Raw genomic sequence first — 19,422 nt, 5'->3', positions numbered from 1 at the left:
ACACACATTTTCCCCTAGCCCAAGCTTTTTCATCTTACTTACCAATCTTTTATGTGGGACAGTGTCAAATGCTTTAGAGAAGTCGAGATAAATAACATCCAGTGATTCTCCTTGGTCCATTTGAGAGCTTACATCCTCATAGAAGCTGATCAGGTTAGTTTGACAGGAGCGATCCTTCATAAATCCATGTAGATATGGAGTTAAACATTTATTAACATTGAGATATTCCATAATGGTATCCCTTAGAAACCCTTCAAAAATTTTACCCACAACAGATGTTAAGCTTACCGGCCTATAGTTTCCAGGTTCCCTTTTACACCCCTTTTTGAATATTGGTACCACATTTGCTTGCCGCCAATCAAAAGGAACAGACCCTGTTTCTATAGAGTCTTTCAATATAAGGAATAGAGGCCTGTCTATCACATTACTTAACTCCCTTAATACCTGAGGGTGAATGCCATCAGGGCCTGGTGATTTGTCAATTTTAATCTTACTAAGGCGGTTCTGCACTTCTTCCTGGGTTAGGCAGGTAATACTTAATGGGGAGTTTACATTATTTCTCTGTATTTCCCCTAGCGAATCCTTTTCCTGTGTGAACACTGTTGAGAAAAAAGTATTTAAAACATTTGCTTTTCCCCCATCGCTCTCTATGATTTCACCCTCATTGTTCTTTAAAGGGCCGACACCATCAATTTTAATCTTTTTACTGTTTATATAATTAAAGAATAGTTTGGGGTTTGTTTTACTTTCCTTAGCAATGAGTCTCTCAGTATCCACTTTTGCTAAATGTATTTGTTTTTTTACACATTTTATTTTTTTCTCTATAACTTTTTAATGCTTCTTCATTGCCTTCTTGTTTTAGCTTCCTAAATGCCTTGTTCTTGTTATTTATTGCCCTTTTTACATCCTTATTTAGCCACATTGGTGTTCTCCTGTTCCTAGCCCTTTTATTTCTGTACGGTATGGCTAGCTCGCAGTGGGTGTGTAAAACTGATTTAAATATTTCCCATTTATTTTCAGTGCTCCCATTTTTGAGGACATTGTCCCAATCAATTCGGCGAAGGTCCTCTCTAAGCTGATCAAACTTTGCTTTCCTGAAATTCAGCGTTTTCGTAACCCCCTTCCAGGGCACCTTACTGAAGGACAAGTGGAATTGTATTATATTGTGGTCACTGTTCCCTAGGTGCCCATCGACTCGTACTTCTGTTATTCTATCTGGCCTGTTGCTTAAAATTAAGTCCAGAAGGGCTGTCCCTCTAGTTGGGCCCTGCACAAGTTGTGACAAATAATTATCCTTGGTCACTGACAGAAATTGGTTTCCTTTCTGAGATACGCAGGTTTCAGTTACCCAGTCTATGTCGGGGTAGTTGAAGTCCCCCATATTAATCACCTCATTGTGATTTGCTGCTTTGTCTATTTGTTTCAATAATACATTTTCAGTGGTTTCTGTTATATTTGGTGGCTTATAACAATAAGGATTTTATTACTTTTCTCTCCTTGTATCTCCACCCATAGAGACTCCACCTCTTCACTTCCCTCTTGTATATCTTCTCTAAGTGTGGGCTTTAAAGTGGATTTTATATATAGACAGACTCCACCCCCTTTCCTTTTTGTTTTACGATCCCTCCTAAACAAATCATATCCTTGCAAGTTAGTCGCCCAGTCATAGCTGTCGTCTAACCATGTCTCTGTTATTCCTACTATGTCGTATTTTTCCTCATACATTACCAACTCCAGATCTTCAATCTTATTGGTCAGGCTTCTTGCGTTGGTCAGCATGCAGGAAAGAAGTTTTTCTTCATTTTTCATTTTTACGGGAGGGATAAACAGACGGGAGGCAAAGGTCATACACAAGACGGCGGTGCGGTACCAAAGGGACGAGCAGAGAGCAGTCGAGTCACAAGCAGAGAGTCATACACGAGAGATCGGTGCGGTACAAGAGGGGCAGGCAGAACTCGTAACAGAGACAGAACCGGATCACAACCAAACATGCAACAAGTTATCAGGCACAAGGCACACGTAAACAAGAGGTCAACTAACTCAGCCGAGGGCAGGAGTATAACTGACACCGGACTTTGGTCCAGTGAACATTAAATAGCCGCCCTCTGCCAGAGAGAGGCAGAACAATTAACACCCAGTCTGACCAGGACGGGCCAAAGCGAAACCCCGTCCTAGATCATGACATAACTATTATGGCACTTTGAATGTGACAATGAAAAAAGTGAAAAAATAGGCAAGTCCTGAAAGGGAATCCATCACCATATTTGACCTAAGCTATTAATTTGGGCATACAGGTTATAGACTGCTGTCTGTCTCATATCAGATGCCTTGATGTTGATGCATCATCTTTTATCACTTTATGTAGAGGATTTCTTCTAGCCTATGAGGAGGAAAGCTGTCCAGAAGATATCTTGGCCTTCTCACTTCATTACTATACAGTATATGTATATACCGTACATCTCCTCCCATCAGTGTCATCCAGTCACGTTGGGTGCTTGTCAGTAAAACTCGTGCCTGCATATTGTGTCTCCCGGCCTTCCTCCCCAGTGTTCCGCCCTTCCATCGGCATAGGCTTCACATTCCTAATGTGCAGGTACCTATGAGTCACTGGTACTTGTGTAAAGCAAGGTTTCTGCGCGTGCACGGGAGAACACTGGGAGCGGAAGTATGGTACTGTTCGTGTCACACCTTTTGGAATGTAATAACAGATTTTCTTTCTAAGTTGATTCCATTTTCCAGAGCCAGTAACACAGAGGAATGCATGTAAATAATAAGAAAGATAGCCCAAAGTTTTTCCAACAACATTTATTAATGATTTGCAAAAAGAAGTTTGAAATGCAGTTATATCCACAAATGTTAACAATTCTAGACACCTGGTAGGTGTGTTTTCTCGGTGATATTTGTATTTTGGAATAACGACTTTAATTGGTAATTGCAAATAATTTTTAATCATTTAACCCCTTAGTGGCCAGAGGTATTTTTGTTTTTGCATTTCCATTTTTTGCTCCCCTTCTTCCCAGAGCCATAATTTTATTTTTCTGTCAATATGGCCACGCGAGGCTTTTTTTTTGCTGGACGAGTTGCATTTTTGAATGACACCATTGGTTTTAACATATCGTGTACTGGAAAACGGGAAAAAAAAAAAAAAATTTCAAATGCAGTGAAATTGCAAAAAAAAAAAAAAGTGCAATCCCACAGTTGTGGTTTTTTTTTTGTCTTTTTTTTACCATGGTCACTAAATGCCAAAACTGACCTGCCATTATGATTCTCCAGGTCATTACGAGTTCATAGACACCAAACATATCTAGGCTCTTTTTTATTTAAATAGTGAAAAAAATTCCAATGTTTGTTAAACAAGAAAAAAATTGCGACATTTTCCAAAACCCGTATCGTCTCCATTTTTTGTGATCTCGGGTTGGGTGAGGGCTTATTTTTTTTCCTTGCCGAGCTGACGAATTAATGATACCATATTGGTGCAGATACGATCTTTTTTTGCGGCAACCCAAAAATTTAATTTTGGTGTTTTGACTTTTTTCTCATTACACCGTTTAACGAGCGGGTTAATTTCTTTTTTTATATTGATAGCTTGGGCGATTCTGAACGTGGCAATACCAAATATGTGTATTTTTTATTTTGAATGTGGCAAAAGGGGTGGGTGAATTGAACTTTTAGATATTTTTTAAATATTTTTAAGCCTTTTTTTTTACTTTTTGTATGCTTCAATAATCTCCATGGGATCAAGTGACAGGGTCATCGTTGGGTGACATTTCCGGCACGCTTGCCGGAAGCGCGAGTTAATTGCTCTGTCAGAGATTGACAGCGGCATTTAATGGGTTAACAGCCACGGATGGATCGCGATTCCACCCGCGGCTGTTGCGGGCACATGTCAGCTGTATAAATCAGCTGTCATGTGCCCACAAGGCTGCAGGCTAAGCCCCGGAGCCTGCATCAAGCAGGGGAAGTCTGACATCGGTGTACTATTCTGCACGATGTCAGAATGGGGTTAAGGCATTAAATTTCTCTCCCTTTGTAATGTATGACACGTGACATTACTTGACTATAAATACTGTAAGCTTTATTACTTCATCAATAAGACAAATGTGTACCAGAAAGAGATTGGTTATTTCCCATTGTGAACTTTCAGATGCTGAGCCATATTTGATTTCTGAGTAAAACGCATCTCACATTTAAAGCATGAATATGGCTTCTCCCCTGTGTGAATTTTCTGGTGTCTGTAAAGATGTGTTTTTTGGTTGAAAGATTTCTTACATTCTAAACATGAATATGGCTTCTCCCCTGTGTGAATTCTCTCATGCTTAACTAGATCTGATTTATGTTTAAAACATTTCCCACATTCGGAACAAGAGTATGACTTCTCCACTTTGTAACTTTTCTTATTTCTAATAACATGACTTTCCTTTGGAACGCATTTCTTATTTTGAGAAAATGAATATGAAGTCTCTCCCACTTGAATTCTTTGATGGTCAACATTGTTACTTTCATTTTTTATCTGCGTAATAGTCCGTAATGAATCAGGAATGAAGACCAGTTGGACAGGGTAACATAATTTATATGTTCTGTGAGGGGTAAAAGTTATAGATGGGATAATGACTTGCTGTACATGTGTATTCTGTGTGATCTCACGATCATTGCCTGTAAAATCTTTAGCTATCACGTGCTTTTTTGATCTTCTTTCGTGATTACCTAGTAAAAATAAAATTGAGGCATTTTTAATTTTTGGTTATACAATTTACATACAGTTGTGCTCAAAAGTTTACATACCCTGGCAGAATTTTTGCTTTCTTGGCCTTTTTTCAGAGAATATGAATAATGACACCAAAACTTTTTTCTCCGCTCATGGCTAGTGATTGGGTGAAGCCATTTATTGTCAAACTGCTGTGTCTTCTCTTTGTAAATCATAATGACAACCCAAAACATCCAAATCACCCTGATCAAAAGTTCACATACCCTGGTGATTTGTGCCTGATAACATGCACAGAATTTGACACAAACAAGTTTGAATGGCTACTAAAGGTAACATCACCTGTGACCTGTTTGCTTTTTATCAGTGTGTGTGCATAAAGGCTAATCACAATCTCATGGTAAAGCTAAGTTTACACGACTGTATAAAAAAAAATCAGATTTTCAACCGTAAGAACATTTGTGGGCAATACAATACAGTAGTACTAGGTCCAAAAGACCTTACAAACGGAGCAGGGAATATTCATTACGGGTGGAGTAAATGTGATTTCGGCAGCTAAATAAAAAAGGATTCAGACATTCAGTGGAATGTCCAACCACAAGAGGCAGTAATGGCAAATAATATAACAGCACTTAACCCCTTTATGACATTGAACGTACATGTATGGCACAGCAGGAAGGGAAGTACATTCCCAGAAACAAACATACATGTATGGTGCTGTTACAGTCTTTCATCGCGCGGTGAGCAAGTAAAGACATCCCTACACATCATCTGGGGCGGGCTTAGCCCCCATGCCGATCACTGTGATTGGCTGGTCAATTTTGAGAAATAATTGGTGGTGAGTGGTTCTGATCCTCCTCCATCGATCGCTTATCGTCTGATCTTCTGTCCCTGTGCTGTTTGCTGTCTGCTGTGTGAGACTCACCTGTGATCACAGATCACAGCACCAGCAGCCAAGTTCCAAATCATTGTTCTAGCTTCTCTCTCCTCCCATTCCCCAACTGCATTCTTGGCGCACTGGTTTTTTTTGTATGCCTTTTACGTGGGTGCCACGGCCGCAGTACTCTGATCACTATTGCTAATCAGAGTCCAAGTCTCCCACACTCCTCCAATTGCATTTTACGCTGAGTTTTCATGCCCAATTTTTGGAGCACTTTTTTCCTTTGCGATACTTACGTGTGCGCATCATGATGCCGCAGTTCTCTGATCAGTATTGCTGATCAGAGTTTGTGACAAGGAGAGTAGCAGACAACGCAGCGTTAGTGATTTCTAATTTTTTTTTGTAGAAAAAAAAATAATAGTAGTTAGTGCCTGGTAGCTGTCTAAATAAAGCATTACGGGAACAGATGTTGCATTGTTAGTGATTTTTTTTCTCAAAAAAATGGAAAATAGTTCATACCGGAAGTGCATTTGGGACGGACGTCGCAGTGTTAGTGACATCTTTTTTTTTTTTTTTTTTTTTTTTTTTTTTACAGAGAAAACAATAATAGCACTTTGTAGCTTTATAGGTAGGTCATTAGTGTAGGGACCGTCACTAATTTTTTATACAAAGATTTTTTACTTCAACTGATCTTTTTCATTTTTTAAATATTTGTTTTTTCTTTTTTACTTTTCTTTTCAACTTTTTTGCTCTTTACTTTTTATGGTAAATTGCATATTAAATACTACATTTTGTACACGCCCCACACAATACAAGTGTAAAAGCACACCTTACACACTCATCCCCAGTGATTAGAAAAATAAAATAAAAATGGATCCTGTCATAAAAAAAAAACGATTTTCAGCAGAGGAGGCATACTCTTTCCGATGCGGAGTCAGACAGTGAGGAAGATGACACATTCCAAATTTACACTGTAAAACAAGCTGTACACTGTCTACTTTACATTGTATCAAAGTGGCATATCTTCAGTACTGTCCAAAGAAAAGATATAAAATAGTTACAAAAATGTGAGGGGTGTAGTCACTTTTGTGATCTACTGTAGGGGACATTATACTGGTGGCTGTGAGGACATCATATCATATGGGGGGGGGGGGGCTGTGGGGACATCGTACTATATAGGTATAGGGATTTGTGGGGGACGTTATATTGGGGACTGTGGAGGCATCATACAGCATAAGGGGCTGTGGTGACCATACTGGTGACCCTACTGTATTGGTGGCTGTGGTGACAATGTATATGGCGCTATGAGAACATTGTATTGAGAGATGTGGTGACCATACTGCACAGGAGATTTGTGAAAATGTTATACAGGGGGCTGTGCTGGACATCATACTGTAGAGCAATTCTCTCACTCCCCGAGACCCACAAACAGACCTGGTGGTGGAGTTGGCATACTCCTGTCCCCACAATGCACTTTCCAGGTCATCCCCCCAGTCCCATCACTCTTATTCCCTTCTTTTAAGGTCCTCACCATCAGGCTCTTCCATCCCCTCTCCCTCAGGGTAGCGGTCATATACCGGCCCCCAGGCTCACCCACCCTCTTCCTTGACCACTTTTCAGCCTGGCTGCCACACTTCATGTCCTCAGAACTACCAACCCTCATCCTGGGAGACTTCAACATCCCCATTAACAGCCCTAATTCCACATCTGCATCCCAGCTTCTATCACTAACCACCTCTCTAGGCCTCTCACAGGTTTCAACCTCTGAGACACATAAGGACGGTAACACCCTTGATCTGGTCTTCTGCCGGCTCTGTTCAATCTCCCACCTAAACAACTCACCGCTTCCACTCTCTGACCACAACATTCTCTCCTTCACGCTCACAAATCCTCGCCCACCCCAGCTCATTCCTACCTACCACACAGTCAGAAATCTACAAGCTATTAACCCTCAGACACTTTCAGATTCCCTACACTCATCTCTGTCCCCAATCTCCTCTCTTTCCTGTCCTAATCTGGCTGTTCATCACTACAATGACACTCTTAGAAGCACCCTTGACCAAGTAGCTCCCCTCACCCTCAGAACCTCCAAACACAGAGTAAAAGAGCCCTGGCTCACATCGCAAACTCAACTTCTCCAGCGATGCTCCAGGAGTGCTGAACGCCTATGGAGAAAAACCCGCACACCAGAAGACTTCATCCACTTCAAATTTATGTTAAGAACCTATAACGCTGCCCTTCACCTTGCCAAACAGACCTACTTCACCACCCTGATCTCCTCACTAGCCAACAACCCCAAGAAACTTTTTGACACTTTTCACTCCCTCCTCAGGCCAAAAGCACAAGCCCCTATCACAGACATTTGTGCTGATGACCTGGCCTCCCACTTTACAGAAAAAATAGATAATATCCGTCAAGAAATCTGCTCCCAACCACCAAGTGCTGTGACTCCCATCCCTTCCTACATCTCCCCTGGCTCACTCTCCACATTTGATCCCATAACAGAAGAAGAAGTCTCCAGACTCCTCTCTTCTTCTCGTCCGACTACATGCACTACCGACCCCATTCCCTCACATCTCCTCCAGTCTCTCTCTCCAGTCGTCACAACCCACCTAACTACAATCTTTAATCTCTCCCTCTCCTCGGGCATTTTCCCATCCTTCTTCAAACACGCCATCGTTACTCCACTACTAAAGAAACCTGCTCTCGACCTATCCTGCACAAACAACTACAGACCAGTCTCCAATCTCCCCTTCATCTCTAAACTTTTGGAACGCCTAGTTTACTCCCGCCTTACCCGTTACCTCTCCATTCACTCCCTACTAGACCCTTCACAGTCCGGCTTCCTCCCCCTACATTCGACTGAAACTGCACTCATCAAAGTGACCAATGACCTTCTGACAGCAAAACGTAACGGTGACCACTCTCTGCTCATTCTTCTTGACCTATCTGCAGCTTTCGATACTGTTGACCACCATCTCCTACTCTCTAGGCTCCAGTCACTAGGCATTAAGGACACTGCACTCTCCTGGTTCTCTTCCTATCTCTCTGACTCCACGTCATCTCCTCTTCCTCTTGCTGTCGGGGTACCTCAGGGCTCAGTCCTTGGCCCCCTTCTTTTCTCTCTCTACACGGCCCCAATTGGACAGACCATCAGCAGATTTGGTTTTCAGTACCATCTTTATGTTGATGTCACACAACTATACACGTCTTCCCCCGACCTTACCCCCGCTGTACTACAGAACGCCAGTGACTGTCTGTCCGCAGTCTCCAATATCATGTCCGCTCTCTATCTGAAACTCAACCTCTCCAAAACTGAACTTCTTCTGCTCCCGCTGTCTACTAACCTCCCTAAATCTGACATTTCCCTCTCCGTGGGTGGTACCACAATAACACCCCGGCAGCAGGTGCGCTGTCTGGGTGTTATGTTTGACACCAATCTCTCCTTTACATCCCATATACAATCCCTTGCCCGCTCTTGCCGCTTACACCTAAAGAACATCTCTAGAATCCGCCCTTTTCTCACTATGGAAACAAAAACCCTCACTTTTGCATTGATCCACTCTCGCCTGGATTACTGCAACGCTCTATTAATTGGCCTCCCCGTCACTCGACTATCCCCTCTCCAGTCCATACTCAATGCAGCAGCCAGGATCGTCCATCTGGGTAATCGGTACTCGGACGCGTCCGCTCTTCGCCAGTCCTTACATTGGCTGCCCATTCATTATAGGATCCAATTCAAAGTACTTGTTCTCACCCACAAAGCTCTCCACAGTGCGGCACCCCCTTACATCTCTTCTCTCATTTCTGTCTATCGGCCTAGCCGATCGCTGCGCTCTGCAAACGACTTTCGACTAACCTCTGCATGAATCCGTACCTCCCACTCCCGACTCCAAGACTTCTCCCGTGCTGCTCCTATCCTCTGGAATGCTCTACCCCAAGAAATCAGGACTATCCACAATTTGCATAGTTTTAGGCGCTCCCTCAAAACACACCTGTTCAGAGCGGCTTATCACATTCACTAATCAAAGTCATTCTCTGTGTAAGTGTGCGTGTGTAGCCCATTCACTATCTCCATCCATCCTTCACTCCCGCAAGATGGCTGGACCTTCATTGTAAATACACCATTGTAAATACACATCTGTACTCTGTATCTCCCTCACCTCATTGTAGATTGTAAGCTCTCACGAGCAGGGTCGTCTTATTTCGTCTTATTTTGCTTTAATTATTGTATTGTTAGCGTTGTTACTTATGACTTGTGTTTTGAAACTGTTAAACTGTAAAGCGCTGCGGAATATGTTGGCGCTATATAAATAAAGATTATTATTATTAGAGCAAGGCTATGGTGGATATCATATTGAGTAGGGTGCTGTGGGGAACATTATATTCTACAGTAATAACGGGCTGTGGGGATCATACTGTATCGGTGACTAGTGGGCCATAGTAGTTTATGGTAGACTATAAGGGCCATAATAATGTATGTGGTGTTGTGGAGGCCATTGTACTGTGTATGGGGGGCTGTGGTGGACATCATACTGTGAGGAGGGGTTACAGTTTGGAGAGGCCAGTGTGGTGGGCATTATGAGGACATAGTGTGAAGAGGGGGCACAGAATAGATATGGAGAGGGGTCAGAATGAAATGGGTGCACAGTATGGATAGGGGTTCACATGTCGGGGGGACAATGTGGAGATAGAGAATAGAGATGAGTGAATTTGTTCGGAAAATGATCGCCAAACAAATTTGGCACGAATATGGCACATTTGGATTCATGATCATAAATACGAGCAAAATCTCAAAAAAAAAAAAAAAAAATTTTCGGTAAAAAATTGTTAACATTCGGTTAAAGTGCGGGAAAATATAAGTGTTGCCACCAAAATATTTTACGCACTTTAGCAACAATAATGGTGGTGTATCATGAGCGTTTGGTACATGTTTGATGAGGGGAAGGGATTTGCAGAGCTCAGCGGAGCGAGATTTTTGTAAGCACAGCAGTCTTTTTTTCCCCTAACTTTGTGTGCACATTGCAGCTAGCCAATTAGGGAGCAGGAAACATCTACAATGTCCTGACACAACGGCTTGTGTCATGGGCTGCTGAAATCACATCCCTCTGCATACAAATAGTGGACATCTTGTTTTAGCACCATTTTCACACTAATAGAGCGCTAGCTGCTCCTGATGCTGCCCGTTTGCATCAAGATTTCAGCTATTTACTGTATTTTCCGGACTTTAAGACGCACCTCAAATTTTCTGAAGAAAATAGGGAAAAAAAATTAATGCATCAAATGAGGGTTCGTCTTACAGTCCAAATTATTCAGCTTACCGGGGGAGTAGGGTGTGATCGGGAGCGCTGGTGGAGCGGGGTGACTGACTCATCCCAGGCTGGTGCGGCTGGGTTCGATGGTGCGGGGGCTCCGCCATTTTGTGAAAGCCCCCACACATCCATCCCAGGCTGATGCGTGGCAGTTTCGCAGATGCTCGGTGGTGCAGGGGGATCTGCCGACATTTTGTGAAAGCCCAGAGCGTAACCACAGATAACCACAGATGGGCGAGTGAGGATCTGTTCACACATTCTATGCCATGTTCACCAGAAGTGTACTCAAAAGCTTTGCAGAGTCAAGATGAGGAAATCTGCACCAATGGCCAAAATTTTTTTTTAGCTTGGATCTGGTGCATGAAGAAGTACGGTCCCAACAGCATCTTGACCCTCGTCATCAGACATTAACCCCTGGGGGGAGGTGATCCTGATGAGACTCAGATATCTGAGGCTCACTTGGACTGTACTGTGCTGTCAGGGCAAGAAAAGGAGGAGAGTGACTCCAGTGGCCAGAAATGTGATAACAGTTGGCGTGAACATAGATGCACACAGCTGAGTAGGTCATCTGAGGAGGAAGACGAGGAGGTTACATTGCACAGTCCGTCGCAGACACATAGTGATGCAGCCAAGAGGAGCGATGTATCCTCAGCCACAACTGGGCCTCTGACCAGCAGCATCCACAGGACTGCAGCTCGAAGGGGTAGCAAGGGTTACCTAGCCTGGGCCTTTTCACAATGTAAAGGATGAGCCAGCTCACGTAATCTGCAATAATAATCAAGGTAAGAACTGCAATAATTTGACTACTACATGTATGAACCTTCACATGTGTAATCAACATGCTTTAGTGTGGGAATCCCACTACGCAAAAATGCGGACAGGAACCACCATCAGCCACCCCATCAATCGCATCTACTGCTTCTTCTTCCTCCTCTGTTACCGTGCCAACTATTGAGATGCAGGTATTTGACTGAAGAACCTTGGGTTCTTTACCTGATTGAGTCACGCTAACTGAAAGGCCGCCTTCAGCTGTAACGGAGGCAGACATGCCTGCTGTTTTTGACCGATCTCATCACAAGTTTCTCAATCCACAGTAACATCTCTGCCTGCACCTCTCTCACGGTCCAGCAGTTTGTCCAGTTCACCGTACTCTGCCCTCTCACAGAACTGCAGCCAGCCCACAGTTCCGCAGTTGTGGTCATAGAAAAGATTGTTTCCTCCTACGCATGACAAAAGCTAAAAGGCTAAACTTCACCATCTGCAATTTGTTGGCCAAGGAATTGCTGCCTTTCCGCCTGGTGTAAACCGACGGTTTCAGAACTCTGATGGCCGTCACAGTCCCCCAGTACCATTTACCCAGTTGATATTTTTCTGTTAAAGCTGTGCATCTGCTATACCAGCATGTTGCAGACAACATCACCCATTCCTTGACAAAATCTCTGCCAGGGTGCATGTCTCCACAGACACTTTGACGTGTAAGCATGGCCAAGGTTGTTACATCTCGCTGACTGGGTACTGGGTGACTGGTGGCTGTGGGGAAAGGCGCTGCTCCTCGAGTCTTGGAATCCCCAAGGCTTGCAGACCAAACCTCCACATTTAACACTTCTTCCACTGCTTCTGCCTCCTCTATTACCTCTAGGGCCTCCGCCTGCGCCCTCAACCTCTGCCTTCACGAGACACGGGTTCCAAGTTCCAACAGTGGATAGCAAACCCCCACCACCTCCGTATTGCACAACCAGGGCTTACCGCAATCAGGCAGTCTTAAAATTTTTTTAGCCTTAGGCTACTTTCACACTAGCGTCGTGTGACGTACGTCGCAATGCGTTGTTTTAGAGAAAAAAACGCATCCTGCAAAGTTGCCTGCAGGATGCGTTTTTTCTCCATAGACTTGCATTAGCGACGTATGGCCACACGTCGCATCCGTCGTGCGACGGATGCGTCGTGTTTTGGCAGCCGCGACGCACAAGAAAACGTTACATGTAACTTGTTTTGTGCGTCGTGTCCGCCATTTTCGACAGCGCATGCGCGGCCGAAACTCCACCCCCTCCTCAATGGGGCAGCGGATGCGTTGAAAAGCTGCATCCGCCGCCCCCGTTGTGCAAAAGTTTCACAACGTGCGTCTGTACGTCGGCCTGACGCATAGGGACGGGCCCGTACCGACGCTAGTGTGAAAGTAGCCTTAGAGATCGCAGTCAAACAGGCTGAATTTGATCAATGGCTGTCTCCGCTGAACCTGCATCCAGGGAAGACCATGTCCGATAACAGTGCGAACCTGGTGGCGGCCCTACAGCGAGGCAAGCTCACACACGTGCCTTGCATGGCCCATGTCCTCAACCTGGTGCTGCAGCGTTTTCTCAGCCACTATCCTGGCCTGGATGACTTGCTCCAGAAAGCATGCAAGCTGTGTGCTCATTTCCACCGTTCGCGCCCCTCTGCTCATTGACTTGCATCGATACAGAGGTCTTTGTCCATGTCAGTTAGCAGGTTGATATGCCGACAGTGGAATTCCACTCTGCACATGTTCCAGCGACTGTGGCAGCAGCAACGAGCCCTGCCGCAATAAGTCATGTCGTATAGCCTGGTCCAACGCATTATGGAGGTGGCGCATATCAGGTTTACAGAAGACAGCCGCGGCAGCCCCAGTATCTATTGTGATTTATGCTCTACAACCCAACTGTCTCCTATGATGTGTATAATCCCAACCTCAATGTCTCAAAGATTTATATACTCGAGCCCCAAAGTATCCTATGTGATGTATATACCGCCATATCAGTGTTTCCTAAGTGATGTATATCAGCAGTCTCCTATGTAATGTATATGCTGCAGCCTCAGTTTCTTCTATGTGGTGTGTATATAGCAGTCTTGGTGTCTCTTATGTGAAGTAAATATGACAGTCTTGGTGTCTCCTATGTGATGTATACAGCAGTCTGTGTCTCCTTTGTGGATTTATAGCAGCAGTCTCAGTGTCTCGTATGTGATGTATACAGCTTTCTCTGTTTCTCCTATGTGATGTGTATTCAACAGGCTCAGTATCTCCTGTGTGATGTATATTCAGCAGTCTCGGTGTGTCCTGCTTGCCTTCTATAAATGTTGCATGAGCAGTGATGGATTTTGCACAGTCAGGAGACCTGCAGTGTAATATACATCTGTGTTCGGTACGACTTACTGCTGCAAATTTTTACAAAATTTATCTCAAAACATCATCTGTGCTCCAGATCAATGCAAACCTGGAAAAGGAGTTATGAGTAGCAACATCAATGCCACCTAACATCACAGCCGCACCAAAGAGAAGCAGCTCCAGTCATCACATTGGGGGATGTGTTAATGAAATGTTTGACTAAATATAGTAGCAGTATTATAAGGGGTGGGCCATTTATATGGATATACCTGGGTGGGCCATTTATATGGATACATCCAAAAGGGCCGACTTCAAAATTGCTGCCATGGTCACCACCCATCTTAAAAAGTTTCCCCCTCCCATATACTAATGTGCCACAAACAGGAAGTTGATATCACCAACCATTCCCGTTTTATTTAGGTGTAACCATATACATGGCCCACCCAGGTGTATCCATATAAATGACCCACCCTGTAGTACTAGTAGTATAAATTTCAAGTTGATATCTTTCGAGGGCCATACAAAATTGGTATAAATATCCAAATGGCCCATTGCATAAAAAAATGTTTCCCACCTGTGGTCTAAAGAATATGGGTGCAGCAAATATTTTTTTAAAATACTGTATATTGGGGGACTGGGAGAAGTTCATACTGTATGTAGGAGATGTCAGCATACTTCATTTATTCATAGCTATTACCTGGTGATGTGAGGCGCTGGGGTACCTCCATCATAACGTCCTTGTACAGATCTTTGTGCCCTTCTAAATATTCCCACTCTTCCATGGAGAAAAAGACAGCGACATCCTGAGACCTTATGGGAACCTGACACAAACAATGATACCATCATCCCCCTGATCCCTTTCATAGCATTACTGTATAATGTCCCAGCAGTGTCACCTCTCCAGTCAGCAGCTCAATCATCTTGTAGGTGAGTTCTAGGATCTTCTGGTCATTGATGTCCTCATGTATCAGGGGGTGAGGTGGAGGCCCAGTGATTGGGCTCAGGGTTCTTCCCCATCCCTCAGACACAGGGTCCTGACAACGCTCACTAGAGGTCTTCTTCACTACTGTGTAATCCTGGTTACGGAGAGACACATTAATAAATCTCACTGCAGATATTTCCAGAGTCCTCACCTCTCCAGTTCTGTCCATCTGTTATTCCCATAGATAAGAATGATGTAATGTGACGTCATCAGAATCTCTCACCTCTCCAGTAAGCTGGAAGAGGATCTCTAGGGTGAGGTGTAACATCCTTTCCACCATCTTGTCTCTGTCCATAGCCATCTTTGATGGGTCAATTCGAAAAATTCTCTTATATAGAAGATCTCCACTGAGAGGATACAATATTGTAGGAACCTGAATAGGGAGAAGATTAGCAGAAGTCATGAAGTGGAACATGAAGGCAGTTCCTTTGAAAACAAAGATGTATCAGAGCCTGACACACTTTAACATAGATGCTATGGCCAATTTTTGGCCACAAATTGTTTGACAGCATAAATGGCACATTGCCAATCTAGAACAGACCTGGGGAAATTGCGACCCAAGGCAAAATCCAGCCCTCTGGCTTTTGCAGTCTGGCCTGCAGACCGAGTCATCTGAAGGGCTGAAAACAGTGGTCCATGGGCCGCAATATGCCCTTCCACACCTGCCTCTCAATATCAGAGCTATCTGCATCCTCAGTATGCTGAATGCAGTGAAGAATATACATTAGTGGAGGATGAAGCCACCAGCACCTTCTTTCATCAATCAGCATGTGCAACAGACACGATTACATCACTAAGTTGTGTCTGCTGTGTGGCGAGTCAGTGCACTGGAGATTGGAGCAGAGTGCTGGGCGAACAAAAGCAAGGTGAATATATGTTCTTTTTGTTTGTTTTTTTATATATTGTATGTGTATTGGATGTGTGCCAGTATGTAAAATGCTATGTGCGGGTTCACCCTGTATATTGGGGGACTATGCGGGGTTTCATACTGTATATTGGGGGACTGGGAGAGGCTCATACTGTATGTAGGGGGATGTCAGCATACTTAATTCAGCTCAATATTAACACCTTCTTGACATATGTATAAGTCATAAGTTGTCTCCCCCTTTGATGAAGGTTCCGGCGCTGAGCCCGCATCAATTCCGGCACATGACAGCTGGTTTGATCAGCTATTATGTGCCCCTAACAGCCGGAGTTGGAATTACGACTAACCCACAGCTGTTAACATGTTAAATGACGCTGTCAAACTCTCACGGTGGCATTTAACATGATCACATCGGAATTGTGTCACTAACTCTGCCCATCGGCGTCCCGTCACATGATCGCGGGGCGCCGAATGGTTGGCATAACAACCTGGTGTCTATAGGAGACCTCCCCATGTTTGTCGACATAGATTTAAGGGTTCCTTTTGGAAACGAGCAAGTTTCCAGAAATTTGTTTCAAGCAGATTCAATTTAGTTGGAAAAAAAAAAAAAAAAAACAGGTCAAAATTAAAAGTGCTGCAGTTATCCCGTCCAGAACCCAAATAATAAGAGAGTTATTGAAGGAGTTAAAAAAATAAAATAAAATTGAGGAGTAAAGTGAGTTGGACATTTCTGGCTGACCATGCTACAGTTGGAAAAGTAGTCGTACCAAACTGTTTTCCAGAAAATAGACTACATAAGGTAAGATGGCAGCGAGAAGTGCCGAGGAGACGGCCTGAGGGCGGAAGAGAGAAGCGCCGAGGAGTTAACCCTGAGGAAGGAAGAGAGAAGCGCCGAGGAGTTAACCCTGAGGAAGGAAGAGAGAAGCGCCGAGGAGTTAACCTGAGGAAGGAAGAGAAATGCTACAAACAGCCTGAGAGTGGATTTATAAGATCGAGAACTTATGTGTGAAATATAATGGGAATCTTTACCGAAAGTTGATGGAGCTCATGATCATGAATCTGTCCCCAGCTATTTTCTGTTTAGATTGTGAGGTATCTATATACACATGGCAGAGCTGGGGGCGCTATCTCCAGGAATGGAGGGGTTATTGCCCCCTGTGCAGCCCAGTAATGGGGAATCTCCAGCACCTACCTCCACCTGCAGGGGGCGCTATCTCCGGGAATGGAGGGGTTACTGCCCCCTGTGCAGCCCAGTAATGGGGAATCTCCAGCACCTACCTCCACCTGCAGGGGGCGCCATCTCCGGGAATGGAGGGGTTACTGCCCCCTGTGCAACCCAGTAATGGGGAATCTCCAGCACCTACCTCCACCTGCAGAGGGCGCTATCTCCGGGAATGGAGGGGTTACTGCCCCCTGTGCAGCCCAGTAATGGGGAATCTCCAGCACCTACCTCCACCTGCAGGGGGCGCTATCTCCGGGAATGGAGGGGTTACTGCCCCCTGTGCAGCCCAGTAATGGGGAATCTCCAGCACCTACCTCCACCTGCAGGGGGCGCTATCTCCGGGAATGGAGGGGTTATTGCCCCCTGTGCAGCCCAGTAATGGGGAATCTCCAGCACCTACCTCCACCTGCAGGGGGCACTATCTCCGGGAATGGAGGGGTTACTGCCCCCTGTGCAGCCCAGTAATGGGGAATCTCCAGCACCTACCTCCACCTGCAGGGGGCGCTATCTCCAGGAATGGAGGGGTTACTGCCCCCTGTGCAGCCCAGTAATGTGGAATCTCCAGCACCTACCTCCTCCTGCAGGGGGCGCTATCTCCGGGAATGGAGGGGTTATTGCCCCCTGTGCAGCCCAGTAATGGGGAATCTCCAGCACCTACCTCCACCTGCAGGGGGCGCTATCTCCGGGAATGGAGGGGTTATTGCCCCCTGTGCAGCCCAGTAATGGGGAATCTCCAGCACCTACCTCCACCTGCAGGGGGCGCTATCTCCGGGAATGGAGGGGTTATTGCCCCCTGTGCAGCCCAGTAATGGGGAATCTCCAGCACCTACCTCCACCTGCAGAGCCGCACACCACATATATATATGGTAGATGGCTGCTAGACTCGGCTCCTTCCAGGTGTGATGTCATTTCTGGGGGCGTGTCATACAGGGAGGGGGCGTGTTCTGACAGCAAAGGCAGGAAGAGAAGGCGCCATTACACACGTGTATCTGCCGTCTGGTGCAGGGAGAGAAGCTTCCATTACACATTTGTCTTTGCTGTCTGGTGCTTGCGTCTGTGAGCAGTGTGGAGTTAGGTCAGCAGCGTCAGTGACAGGCAGGAGGGTTTAGTAAGTAACAGGTTGGTGTCTTCTTAGATGTTTGGTTGATGGGGCTGATACTTGGGGCTAACTAGTGGGAATTAGGGGCTTATCTGGGAGCTGTTGGGCTCCCGGAGGGGAGATTAAAGCACACTGGGGGGGGGGTTAATTCAGGCTTATGGGGTCTGTTTAGGGTCCGGAGGGATTAATGCTTGCTTGTGGGGTCTGCTTGGGCTCCCAGGGGGGGTTAATGCATGCTTGCAGGGTCTATTTGGGGTCTGGGGGGGGGGGGTAAATGCATGCTTGTGGGGTCTGTTTAGGGTCTGGAGGGGTTAATGCTTGCTTGTAGGGTCTGCTTGGGCTCCCAGGGGGGTTAATGCATGCTTGCAGGGTCTGGGAGGGGTTAATGCATGCTTGTGGGGTTTGTTTGGGGCTTGGGGTTTAATGCACACTTGTGGGGTCTGGTTGTACTTTGGGGGGTACTAATGCATGCTTATGGGGTCTGTTTGGGGTGGGGGGGTTATTGCATGCTTGCAAGATCTGGGGGGGTTAATGCATGCTTGTGGGGTCTGCTTGGGCTCCCAGGGGGGGGTTAATGCATGCTTGCAGGGTCTGTTTGTGGTCTGGGGGGTTAATGCTTTCTGGTGGGGTCTGCTTGGGCTCCCAGGGGGGTTAATGCATGCTTGTGGGGTCTGTTGTGGTAGGGGTTAATGCACGCTTACGGGGTCTGAAGGGGTTAATGCTTGCTTGTGGGGTCTGCTTGGGCTCCCAGTGGGGGGTTAATGCTTGCTTGTGGGGTCTGCTTGGGCTCCCAGGGGGGGGTTAATGCTTGCTTGTGGGGTCTACTTGGGCTCCCAGGGGGGGTTAATGCTTGCGGGGTCTATTTGGGGTTTGTGGGGGTAATGCATGCTTGTGGGGGTTAATGCACGCTTGCGGGGTCTGTTTGGGGCGGGGGGGGTTAATGCACATTTGTGGGTTCTGATTGGGTCCTGGGGGGTTAATGCACGTCTGCGGGGTCTGGTTGGGTCGGGGGGGGGGTGTTAATGCACGCTTGTGCTGTATGGTATTCCCGGGAGAGGGAGGGTTAATGCGCGCTTGTGTATGGTAGTCCCAGGAGAGGGGGGTTAATGCGCGTTTGTGGTGTATGGTAGTCCCGGGAGAGGGGGGTTAATGCGCGTTTGTGGTGTATGGTAGTCCCGGGAGAGGGGGGTTAATGCGCGTTTGTGGTGTATGGTAGTCCCGGGAGAGGGGGGGGGAGTTAAT

The 19,422-nt window shown here is 45.6% G+C and overlaps 1 protein-coding gene across 1 annotated transcript in view; it reads right to left on the bottom strand.

Annotated features, from left to right (window-relative positions):
- The window catches only part of LOC141051178 (uncharacterized), a 139,463-nt gene extending 121,477 nt beyond the window's left edge, over window positions 1-17,986 (bottom strand). The window contains exons 1-5 of the mRNA XM_073548043.1: window positions 17,912-17,986; window positions 15,218-15,367; window positions 14,909-15,088; window positions 14,710-14,833; window positions 4,124-4,704 (exon numbers count right to left, since the gene is read on the bottom strand). Of these exons, the coding sequence (XP_073404144.1) occupies window positions 4,124-4,704; window positions 14,710-14,833; window positions 14,909-15,088; window positions 15,218-15,367; window positions 17,912-17,938 (1,062 nt within the window). The 5' untranslated portion in view covers window positions 17,939-17,986. The remainder of the gene's footprint in view (window positions 1-4,123; window positions 4,705-14,709; window positions 14,834-14,908; window positions 15,089-15,217; window positions 15,368-17,911) is intronic.
- Window positions 17,987-19,422: the final 1,436 nt, after the last annotated feature.

This window comes from Dendrobates tinctorius, unplaced genomic scaffold (assembly GCF_039654945.1).
Source record: "Dendrobates tinctorius isolate UK_male_01 unplaced genomic scaffold, ASM3965494v1 ptg000155l, whole genome shotgun sequence".
Classification (NCBI taxonomy): Eukaryota; Metazoa; Chordata; class Amphibia; order Anura; family Dendrobatidae; genus Dendrobates; species Dendrobates tinctorius.
Note: the sequence above shows the minus strand (reverse complement) of the source record. Positions and strands in the feature narration are given on the sequence as shown.